Source organism: Amphibalanus amphitrite, unplaced genomic scaffold, assembly GCF_019059575.1.
Source record: "Amphibalanus amphitrite isolate SeventyFive unplaced genomic scaffold, NRLGWU_Aamphi_draft 000142F_arrow, whole genome shotgun sequence".
Lineage (NCBI taxonomy): Eukaryota > Metazoa > Arthropoda > Thecostraca > Balanomorpha > Balanidae > Amphibalanus > Amphibalanus amphitrite.
In genome coordinates this window covers 177,022-189,250 of record NW_024881637.1, presented here as the reverse complement: position 1 = coordinate 189,250, position 12,229 = coordinate 177,022, and the positions used below count along the sequence as shown (strand labels likewise).

Here is a 12,229-nt window from a genome sequence, read left to right as displayed (position 1 = left end):
GCGACTCAATTTCACATTACTGATATCGGAGAATATTTTTCATTTGGCGGCGCCGTTTGTTTATTTCGTCGCGACGTCTCCGGTCGCGTGGTTGTCGTCGTCCTCGTGTTGAAGGTAAGTTTTTATCGTTTTAGTTATATTTAGATGTTAAAAGGTACACTGAAAAGTTTGAATATGCTGTGATTTTAAATTTGGAAACACGTAAACGTCAATCAATTCACGTTTTCCTCGATTTGCGTGCAGATAAATAACTGTCGACGAAAGTGGCGCCATCCGATATGATGTTTTGAGGGAAGGAGACGCAACATATTTACGTGAAAATTTTTGTTTTTTAGTGGTCTAAGTGCTTCAAAGAGGCTGTGAATGTTTTCTTCACACAATTTTTCATTAGTTATGGTGAGGTAAAAGGTAGTTTCAGTCTTAACTTTCATATAATTGACATTAAAACATATGATAGTCCACTCCTATCAGTGATTGAGTACCTTGATATTTGGCATTTCTTATTAATTTGAATGTATTCTCTATCCATATGTCCTGATAGTAAGTGACAATACTCTGCCAATATGTTTCCATAGTTTTCACATTCATTTTCCAGTCCTTTACATAACATCACAATTTATAATCTAATCAACAAAACTCAACTCCTTCGTTACTTCACAACACTGACAGCATGAGAGACTGACAGTCAACTATTGTGTGTGTGAATGCTGAAACAGGATAGCCACTTTGCTGACTGGCTCTATGAAATAAGATAAAAATGATCCTTTATATCATTTCCATCTGGAGGATCGGAGTCAACGGAAAAGGGAGGCCACTTTCAAGCCTCAAGGTCTAAGCCGCCAGACGCCAGTCGACAGTCACCACCAAATTTATAATAGATTAATTTTTTATTATACTTTGAGACCCTTAGGTCACTGGATCGACATCACATTTTCAGTTTCAATATAGTAAAGGTTTTTATTTATATGATGTGAAATATTTTCCTGAATCAGAATTTAATTATCCCTAGGTACCTGGTAGAGGTTTCAGATTTAATGTTAATTGTTGGTGTGCAGTCAGGATTTTTTGACAGGTCCAGATAAGGAATCCTGAGCAATTTCCTAGTAAAGTGGTCTCCTTATAATCACCACACATTTTATCAAAAGCATTTGCAGAATTCATTCAATGAAGAATTTTATCAATGTTGCACCCATTTCTTAGACGACCTAGGCTGCATCTTTTTTTAGTTCCTGTTGTATGACATATTTTCCATTTTGTTCCACTGCATAAAGAAAAAAATCGTTTGAGATCACCAAACAGCTTTTCTTTTTCTGGCAGGTCTGCACAACCAAGCGGTCGCTGGCGAGGACGTCGGCCGTCCCTGTGGGTAAGGTCATCTGCTCAGCCTTTGTGGAGATCAGCAAGACGTCACCAAGATGAAGACTTCGCTGGAGCAGAAGCCGCTGACCCGTGTCCGATCGGGCAGGTCATGCTCGACGGCACGAGCCACAACTTGAACGACTCGGTGACATCAACAACATGGTGGAGCAGGTGAATGAGTTTGGCGACGTGTTGTGCGACTGCAAGAAGGGTTGTCTGCGTGTTCTGGCCGGCGGAGCGGCGACGCTGCGCAGTCTGTGCTGGCGGTGAGCAGCTGGCCGTGGTGACCGCGCGCGCCCACATGCGCCGACAACCTGTGCGGCTTCGACGTCCCCGGGACAGCCCGATGCCGCCCACTATGCGACGCCGACCGCGCACTGTCCGCACGGCCACATGGAGGTGTGCCCGCGCCTTTTGCCTGCACGCCGCTACCTCGCAGCTGGTCTGCAACCACGCCGTCGCCGCCTGTAGCCCGATAACAAAACGGCTGTCTGATAATGCCGCGTGTTCTTTGTGATGTTGCTACTGTGATGGTTGCTACTGCTGATCTGAGACTCGATGTTTCCATTCGTCCTTTACAGGTTAAGGATTTGATAATGATTAGCTTAGTCCGAGCTTAGGTCGTTTATATCATTTGTTATATGGCATATTTTGGATCAAAGCAGTACGACACTGCCTCCTGCTTTTGTGATGTATGCTGGCAAGACGCAGGCTCCGGTCGCACGTCACCCGGTTCCAATGTGGTCGGGCTGGCATGCGATAATGTGATGTTGTTTTGCTCGTCTCTGTGTTCCACACTTGATGATGTTTGTGAATCTAACCCACATTGTATAGTATTTTTGTTTGTTTGCGGCCGATGGCCTTGTAAGTTGTAACCGTGGCAATACAGTTTTTCCTGCTATAATTCTCCAATATTCAAGCGTGGGTGGATATCTTTCTGTATTCACGTATTCCCTTCTCCCAGTACAGTCAGAGAATATCAAAACAGTATTCATACGGATTATTCAAGCCCTGTATAATTATTTGAGGTGTGCCGAATCCGAAAGGCGACCGATAAAACTACTAGCGGAAAATGTGACATGATGCCATGGGTTTGTGAGAAGTTCAGGTACCACGTAGCATTCAACTTCCTGCATTTCTGTTTCAACTCAGTTGAAACAGAAATGCAGGAACGTATTTCAACGAACATAACATCAAAAATGGCAGCCAGTACCGGCTTCACCTGTCACGGAGAACGCTCAAAAAATTGAGTGTAGATGCTGGCCGGCACTCAATTTTTTGAGCGCCAGCTGACTGTCGTCTGTCGTGGCGCTCAATTTATTGAGTATCGCGGTCCCGAACGACAAGTGGCGCTCTAAAAGTTGAGCGTCTTTAGGGCATTTTCTTTCCAAAAACACCGATATAAATTATCACGGCGAGTGTTCGAGAAGAAACCTTGTTGCTCTCTCTTGCCATTGATACCTTATTTGGATACGATATTTGCCGTAGTGTGACACTAAAGGCATTTTAAATTACCATCGTTTCGCCTATTCCTTCATAATGGGGCCCGCTCAATTTTTTGAGCGCTCAATTTTTTGAGCTTTTCCCCCTTGTGCGTGGGACTGTTATACCACCTGTGCTACTACTAATTTCTATTTGTTGAGACTATTTACCTAATGCATTTGCTTCATATGATTTTATACGCAGACGCACCTGTGCATGGAACAGTAATGCCAGACCCAAATTCAAAATAATAATGAAAAATTGTGTTATTTGCTTGTTTCAACTGAATTCTGAGTCAGGCCTGCAATCAATACATAATATAAAATGGTACATGTTTTGAGGCTTCATATCAGCACATAGAAAAGGCAATCGAAGAAAAGGCACCTTTGGGCATTGATTATTTTTGCTTGCCATCGCTTTGTGAATTTTTTCATGTTGTATTGTGTTAATAAACTTGGTAATGTGTTTTGCAGGTCCGGGGCTGGTCCTCTGGCGTGCAGGACGGCGAGGAGTGGCTACCTGCACATAACAACACAATGACTGGCACCGAGCTGAGGGCATAAAATCACATCATATCGACTTCAGCATCTGTCTCCCAGCTTTGGAGACGTCGCCCGACTCCCTGAGTGGCGAGCGCCAGTTTCCGAAAGGAAGTTGAGGAAGGCGACCCGAAAGCACCCGCTGGGCTGCCGACACTCCTGCGCTGCCAGCAGGGCGTGCTGCGCAGTAAAGCCTCGCTGCGTGATCTGTACGACATCCGACACCGGCACCCAGACGTGCAGTTTCTGATGACATCCCACCTCAGCCAGGGCTGCCCCGAGAATCTGCTAGTGCTGACTGCCTGCTGCTGAGGCCGACCTGCCGACGACCTGCCGGACCTGTCGCCGCCCTGGTGAGCCTGAGCCGCCCTGGGACTTGCCGCCGTGTCTACGCTGCCGCCCTGGTGAAACTGCCGTCGCCCTGCCGAACCTGTCGCCGCCCTGGTGAGCCTGCGGCCGCCCTGGACCTGCTGCCACCCCGGCGGACCTGCCGCCGCGTCTACGCTTCCGCCCTGGTGAAACTGCCGTCGCCCTGCCGGATCTGTCGCCGCCCTGGTAAACCTGCTGCCGACCTGTCGCACCTGCCACCGCCCTGGTGAATCTGCTGCCGACCTGCCTGACCTGTCGCTGCCGTGGTGAACCTGTTACCGACTTGCCGGACCTTTCTCGCCGCCTTGACGAGCTTGGGGAGCCTGTGCTGAGGTGCCACCGCTCTGTTTCACGTGTTATGTTGCCCGGTTCCTGGCTGTCGCGGAGTCAATCGGCACATTGTGTTTGGAGAGGCGACATCTTGTACAACTTTCCGACAGTTCGGAGCATTTTATTGTACCTACTCAAGTCGCAAGAGATTAGGCTTGTGCCTTATTTGTTCTCTACCAATCTGTCCAATATGGTTTTTTATAACTACGATTTATGGTATGACATAAACCGGTATATTGTGTACGCATTTGGTTCGTTCCAGTCAGAAGTTTGGAATGTGTACATATACTTGTGTTACGGTACAATTTCGGTTTGTGCAGTTCACACCTCTCTTAATTATGGGGCGAAATAGACGCAAAACCAGGGCTGCGGAGTCGGAGTCAGGGTCGACAGTTCTGACCGGACTCGGAGTCGATTTTGGAAACCGAGTCGGAGTCGGGGTCACCGAAAATCCATCGGCTCCGCCAGGGCTGCGGAGTCGATGGATTTTCGGCGACTCCGACTCCGACTCCGACTCCGGCTTTAAAAAACCAGCTCCGACTCCGACTCCGGGCAGAATTGTCGACTCCGACCGACTCCAACTCCCGACTCCGACTCCGCAGACCTAGCAGGGCTGCGGAGTCGACATATTTTCGGTGACTCCGACTCCGACTCCGGCTCGGGTTTCTAAAGTCGACTCCGACTCCGACTCCGGTCACAACTGTCGACTCCGACCGACTCCGACTCCGACTCCGCAGCCCTGGCCGCTCCGCAGATCTGGCAGGGCTGCGGAGTCGGAGTTAGAGTCGGTCGGAGTTGATTACCCAGCCCGGAGTCGGAGTCGGAGTTGGTTTTTGGAAGTCGCGGTTGGAGTCAGAGTCACCAGAAATCCATTGACTCCGAAGCCTGGCGCAAAACTATGGCGATTTTCATCTACGAGAGAGCCGCCGATGTGCTGGCCGGATCACCGGCGGGGCGCACGTTGGCTCGGTCCGATCCCAATAATGTCGCCAAATCTTTGGTTCGAGTAACAGCTGGTCCTGATTTGCTTCACTGAGGAAACATCACACCGTTCTGCCTTGCATCGGACATCAAAACTGCACTAAAATCCGCTGAAAACGTATTTAAACGTCCGTCCTCCATAATGGCTACGGACGGCGGCCGGCGAGTTACCATCCCAGTGACGTCATTCGGGCCCGGTAGGGGGACGGTAAAAAAAAGCCTGATGACCATACCTGGTTATATGGCCTTGACCTCCACCAAGACCGGATGATCACGGCTCTGCACTGTGAGAGCCTTGATAACCGCTTGGGAGTCACAGCATATGAAAAGCAGTAACAGCAGTAATGAATTGCCAAAATTGAATTGCATGCGTCAGAAATCGTAATTACTGCGTCAGAAATGCATTTTATCAATTATTATTTTTAAAGTGGTAGCAGACTTGAAGCAGGGCGAGCAGGGCTGAAAGCAAGACTGAAGCAAGCCTCAAAGACAAGACAGTCCAAATTGTTTTCAGAAATCATGCAAAAAACTGACTGTTCAAGATTTTGAATGAAATTATGAGACAATTTATTTTTGAAACACAAGTCGTCGCTGCTCATCTGAAAGAAATTTCCTAGGATTCTTGATTATAGCAGAAGTATTTGAGTTTCATTTTTTTCAAGGCCGTTTTTCATGGTTTTTCCGTTTTTCCCCAAGATACCTAGGTAGGTATAAGAAACGTTTTTCCACGGTGACTAGGTTTTTCGCCAGGTGTTTCGCTTGCCTTTTTGCATGTTTTTGCATGGCCATATCAGTAAATATCTATATAGGATTAGGGCCTTGAGTAAATATATGGGGATGGGATTTTCGTGTTCCATAATGTTTTTTGTTTTTATGTTTGTGTTGATGCATGCACAACTTAGGTGTGACCAGGTGTGACTCAGGGTATATTGGGTGTGACTGTACGATGTATTGGGTGTGACTCGTATGTATGTATGTATGTATTTACGATCATGGGCCGCCTGGGCGATCCACACATGGCGTGGCGATTACTGCTGTGGCCCATGTGAACTGTGGAAGATGGAAGGTGTCCGACATGGCACGGTTCAGGTTCGTTGCATAGCAGTGTGTGTCCGGCCGCCGGCGAGATGCAGCGGAGCTGCTGGAGGTGTACCTATATCTATATCGAAGAACCTTTTGAACATTTTTCACTGGACCATGCTCTTTTCATACTGATACTTGAAACCGGATTTCAATGTCAATGTGCTTTGCTTACTACATAACATACGCGGAAGGGAGCCGTCTTCGGACCCTCGACCGGCGACCCCTTTTCACTCTGGTGGGCGATCAGCGATGTGCCTCGGCGTCCGCCCGAGTCAGTCAGGCTGTCAAAGGGCCGACTCCGCCCGAGTCAGACGTCAGTGGGACTCTAATAAGAACCGACTCCGCCCGAGTCAGTCGGGCTGTCGCAGGGCCGACTCCTCCCGAGTCAGTCAGGCTGGCACAGGGCCGACTCCTCCCGAGTCAGTCGGGCTGTCGCAAGGCCGACTCCTCCCGAGTCAGTCGGGCTGTCGCAAGGCCGACTCCTCCCGAGTCAGTCGGGCTGTCGCAGGGCCGACTCCTCCCGAGTCAGTGGGGCTGTCGGTCGCAGCCGACAGCGCCGACACTCTGCTCGGATCTTCTCCCGGCGACGAGTGGCTCTCACTGACGATAATGACTGTTGAGTCCCCGACGATTGAAAACAGAGCCGGAACGCGGCATTCGGCAAGCTCGTCGGTGCAGTGGCCGCCGGCGCCGCCGCAGACGGCCGTCGCTGCCGTCGAGGCGGCGGTGCCGGCCGGCGCCGGGTCAGTGTCACGGTCTCCGCCATGACCAACGGCTCGGCGGCGGCCGGCGGCGCGGTGCGGCACCGGTTCGACTCGGCGCTGACGCCCGGCCAGGACCTGGCGTACGGCGCGCTGATGGTGACATCAGGTCGGTGGCTGGGCGCCCCGTCCCCCTGTGACCGGTCGGCTCAGGTCAGACAGCCCGCGGTCGTTGTAGACGGGCAGACCAGCTGCCGGTAACGTTCGGACACGTCAGGCTTCCTATCGCTCGTCGCTGGAAAAGGAGACTGGTTGCTTCAAAGTCCTTGCATTATTTCGAATGCTGTCTAAATCAAGATTATTTTACTACCAGGCCAAAGTGGCGTCGACGTCACTATGTTTGGTCACTGCCACTGGTCAGACGTTCGAACAACTGAAGTATGCCATTTTCTTATGCGTTTCATCTCGCCTTAAAAGAAATAACTCTGCTAAAAAAGTAAGATACCGTTAAAAGTTTAAAAAGGTTTTAATTTTATACGGATAGCCTGATTTATTTTAGACGATTTATTGCGTATTCGGATTGGAGTGTACCTGCATTTAGCAAAAGTTTCTAGCAGTTAGTAATTGCAGAGAGAACAAGAAGCGTATTCTCCGCATAATTGCATCCACCATTGAGATATGTGTGCATTAGAATAGACCAACCATTTCTCCTTCTTTGCGAGCTGGATATTGATATACTTAATGATAGTTAGCATTCAGCACTCAGCAGCACCAGGCGCCCATATTTCGGGCCACCGATTCGGCACGCCCAAGGCGCCACTGCCGTCCGTCAGACGTGCAGTGGACCCTGCATTGTCGGGGCGCTTCATCGCTTCCACGCTCGGGCCTAGAATTGGATTCTGATCGCTCAGTAATGCAATGCTAAAGTCAATTTGTCGTTCTGATGCAGTCGATTTGTCGCTCTGATGCTGGCGAATTGTTTCGGAGGAGCTGTTTGCGCACGTCTTTCGGCATTTAAACAACGTACTCTCACGCTTATCGCGAAATCGGTTTAGACCAGGGGTCGGCAAATGGTGGGGCATGCCCCCTTTGGGGGTAATGGCGCCCTTCGGCGGGGGGTAATGAGGGCCTCTGAGAAAGCCTCATCTTTTTTAGAATTAATGGCTCCCTTGATGGGACAAACATCGCAACTGTTGTGCCCCAGGATTCAAAGATTAGTTAGTCGAGGTCAAACGTACAAAGCATGAACTGATTAGCTAGCGCATGCCAATTTTCATGTAGCTGCTCACCATTCCGTACAGTCGTGGAAAGTAACTGTCTTGTACTAGCCGGCGCTCGTCTATTGGCGTTTGCACAGTCACTAACACAAGGGAGAGGAGTCGTCCATTGCACCCTGACCTGAGCATCTCGGTCTCTGAGCTGGAGCTTTGCAGAAAAATTGAGCGTGTTGCCCGTGAAGATAATCAGCCGGTGCTACCCAATTTAAAGGTCGTTGGTCATTGGGTGACCTTCCATAGGTCAATACCCAGCCAGCAATTCGTCCGGGATGCGGTTGGGGACGGTCGGGATAGGCTCCGGATGTCCCGACTTGTCCCTACCGGGTTGGGTAGGCTTGGGTTGTCCCAATCGATACCGGACCTCGATGGCCGGCGGTAGGGGCGACTCGGGATTTCCGGACCGCATGCTTAATCGGTTGGGACGCGGTACGGATAGCCCAATCGAATCCCATGTTTAGACAGGCTTGTGATTTACGTTGTTATCCCAACCGATCTGAGAAGGCGCTTCGGGCACCATATCCGGTGGCCCAGAAGGCCTGGAAAAGCAATCAGATGGGCCGCGTGCAGGCAGACGCGTCCTCTGAGCGCAGCGGCCAGTCTAGCTGCCGCGTTGGTCAAGTGTCGATCCCTCCTTTGAGCTGCTGCCTCAGGATATTGCTTTTGAACTGGCTCTAGCAAGCGGTCGGTTCAACTGTTGTCGTTGCAGGGAAATCAGTCCGTCTTTGAGAACAGGGTGAGTATAGTGCACACTTCATCCGTGATGTAGGGAGCGGGAAAGCTATAGGTAATAGAAATTGTTATGTTCGTTGTGGTTGTACGGCATGTGAATTACACTCGTGCTGTCGCATGTTTGATCAGTTATCATGGACAGAAGATGTTTGGTCTCATTGTCAAGTGTCGTTAATGGTTGCATTGTAGGTTTGAAACCTGTATTACCAGGCATACCATGTGAAATGTCAGATGTGGGTTATTTCTTAGTGATTTTTAGTGTGTCCCAGACTTTGATTAATAACCTCTTGGTCATTTTCAGATGCTCTCTTTGCACAGTGGTGTGTGGCTGGTGCCGTGGCGAGTCGTGCTCTAAGCCGGATGAAGCCGTTCCAGTGTTTGGGATTCGCAACTTGGGATTCCACACAACGACGGGCTGGGAAGTTCCCTGATGTGGAGCCGTCTCCCCCAAACACTTAGATCGGCCAAGGATAGCGATGTATTTGAAACAGCATGAGCAAGCTATGTAGTGAACACAACGATGAAACCATAGTTCGTTTTGGCAAAGTTAAGGACAGTACAAAGCAGTGAGAAAACGTATATCAGAGCGAGAGATACTTTCTAGAAGAGTGCGTGAATGCCCACACGACGATGAACATTATGATACATACACACGAGCATACATTTCTAAAACATTAATAAATCGGACATAGAAAATGAACAAGTGGAGCAGAGACATCTGGCGGATATCGCTGAACCTGCGCCTCGCGTCAGCTGCGACAGCAGCGCCACGTTGAGGTCGACGGTGGCGCCGCCCCGCGTCGGAGCGCTTGCCAGTCGCCAGCGGCGGTAGTGCCGCGCCGCGTCGGAGAACGTGCGGCGGTGCACTACATCACCCTCCCCCTAGAGACGGCACTGCGAACGTGACGTTAAGAAAACGCGTTGGTGGCCGTACAGCACGGCCGGAGCGGGTCGTCCGTAGGCACGGCGGTGGGGGCGCGGGCGGAGGCGGCGGCTGTAGCGGCAGGTCGCCACGCGGTGGCGGAAGCGGCGGCCTCGGTGCGCGAGGCACTGGCAGGAGGAGCTCTGGGCCGGAGGCCGGTGTTGCCGAGTCGGCGGAACGCGCCGTGTCTTGGACCGCAGACGGCGATGCTGTCGGAGTTGGAGCAGGTGGGGGCCGTTCCAAGTGCGCCGGTTTGACTCGGTCGATGGAGATAACGTCGGAACGACCGCCTCGGTCCACAGTGACCGTCTTCGCCGATCTGTGTAGCACCTTGTATGGTCCGTCATAACGCGGGGCAAGCGGCGGCTTCACTGCGTCGTGGCGCACGAACACGTGCGAGGCGTGGTCCAGCGCGCGCGGCACGTACGACGGCGCGCTTGGTGCTGGTCGTGGTGCCGTCGGGCGCAGTGCCGCCATGGTGCGCTGAAGCTCGGCGGCGAATGATTCCGGCGTAGGAGGCGCGGTGGCGGACGGGGTGATGAGTTCACCAGGTAGGCGTAGAGGTGCTCCGTACACCAGCTCGGCAGTGCTGCAGCCCAGGTCTTGTTTGAGCGCCGAGCGGATTCCGAGCAGCGCCAAAGGAAGAGCCTCCGTCCAGCGGGCGGGCGCGGCGGCGCGCAGCGCGGCCTTAAGCTGCCGGTGCAGGCGCTCCACCATCCCGTTGGCCTGGGGGTGGTACGCGGTGGTCCGGCGCCGCGCGCAGCCCAGGAGAGTGGACAGCTCAGCCCAGAGCGCCGACTCGAATTGGCTGCCCCGGTCGGTGATGATCTCGTCCGGGACGCCGAACCGAGAGATCCAGCCGGAGATCAGCGCCCGGGCGACCTCTCGCGCCGTGATGCCACGCAGCGGGATCGCCTCCGGCCAGCGGCTGTACCGGTCCACCACCGTCAGAAGATACGAGTAGCCCTCAGACGGCGGCAGCGGGCCGACCAGGTCGGCGTGCACTTGTCGAAACCTGTCGGCAGGTGGCGGGAACGAGGCGGGCGGCGCTGTCGTGTGCCGGTGGACTTTGGTGCGCTGGCACGGGACGCAGGTGCGCGCCCAGAGTGCGGCGTCCTTCTTCACCGACGGCCACACGAAACGCCGCGTGACCAGGTCGACGGTGGCGCGCACTCCCGGGTGGGCCAGATCGTGCACGTGCCGGAAGTAGGCGCGCCGGAGCGGTGCCGGGATCCACGGCCGCGGTACACCCTGGGACTCGTCGATGACCAGCGTGCGGCCGCTGGGGAGCCGGGCGTCTCTGAGTTTGAGCCCGTGCTCTGTCGAGCGGAAGCGCGCCAGCTCTTCGTCCTCTTGCTGGCAGGCTGCGAGCTCGTCGAAGTCGTCGACTGGCGGGCACGGTGCTGAGAGCATCGCCACTGTTCGACTCAGAGCGTCCGCAGCTGCGTTTTCTTTCCCAGGCACGTGCCTGATGTCGGTGGTGAACTGGGAGATGAAGTCCAGGTGCCGGATCTCCCTCGGCGAGTAGCTGGCTGACCCGGACGAGACTGCCGACACGAGGGCCTTGTGGTCGGTGAAGATGGCGAACTGGCGGCCTTCCAGAGTGTGCCGGAAGTGCTTGACCGCCAGATACGCCCCGAGCAGTTCGCGGCCGAAGGTGCTGTAGCGTGTCTCTGCTGGTTGGAGTGACTTCGAGAAGAAAGCCAGCGGCGTCCAGGTCCCGTGCGAGTGTTGCTGCAGGACAGCGCCGACGCCGGTGTCAGAGGCATCGACCTGCAGACTCAGCGCTGCGCCGGGAGTGGGGTGCGCGAGCTGCGTGGCCTGAGCCAGGGCAGCCTTCACGCGTTGGAAGGCGTCCTCAGCGGTTGGCGTCCACTCCACCGGCGCCGCGCGTTTGCGTTTCTGGTCCAGCAGGTGGTGAAGCGGTCGGAGGAGGCCGGCAGCACCAGGCAGGAACCGGTGATAGTAGGTCACCAGGCCGATGAACCTACGCAGTTGGCGTTGCGTGGTCGGCTGCGGAAACTCCTGGACTGCAGCGACCTTCTCCGGCAGCGGGGCGATGCCGTCCGGGGACACATCGTGACCGAGGAAGCTGATGCGGTTGACGCCCAGCACGCACTTCTTTGGGTTGATCGTGACGCCGAACTTGTCGAGACGTTCCAGTACCTGACGGAGGTGACGGCGGTGCTGCTCGACGGACGTGCTGGCGATGAGGATGTCGTCGATGTACACGTAGCAGCACGTCAGCCCGCGCATCACCTCGTCTATGAAGCGCTGGAATGTCTGACTGGCGTTGCGAAGACCGAAGCTCATCCGCTGCATCTCGAATAGCCCGAACGGTGTGACGATGGCCGTCTTCGGGATGTCAGCGGGTTCGACCGGGATCTGATGGTACGCGCGGACGAGGTCGATCTTCGAGAAGATGGTACAGCCGTGCAGGTTCGCGGAGAAGTCCTG

General features: G+C 53.4%; 1 protein-coding gene across 1 annotated transcript in view; it reads left to right on the top strand.

Moving 5' to 3' along the window:
* The first annotated feature begins 6,907 nt into the window (after positions 1-6,907).
* LOC122382554 (opsin-5-like) overlaps positions 6,908-12,229 on the top strand; it is a 33,549-nt gene continuing 28,227 nt past the window's right edge. The window contains exon 1 of the mRNA XM_043368044.1: positions 6,908-7,013. Coding sequence (XP_043223979.1) covers positions 6,908-7,013 — 106 coding nt within the window. The remainder of the gene's footprint in view (positions 7,014-12,229) is intronic.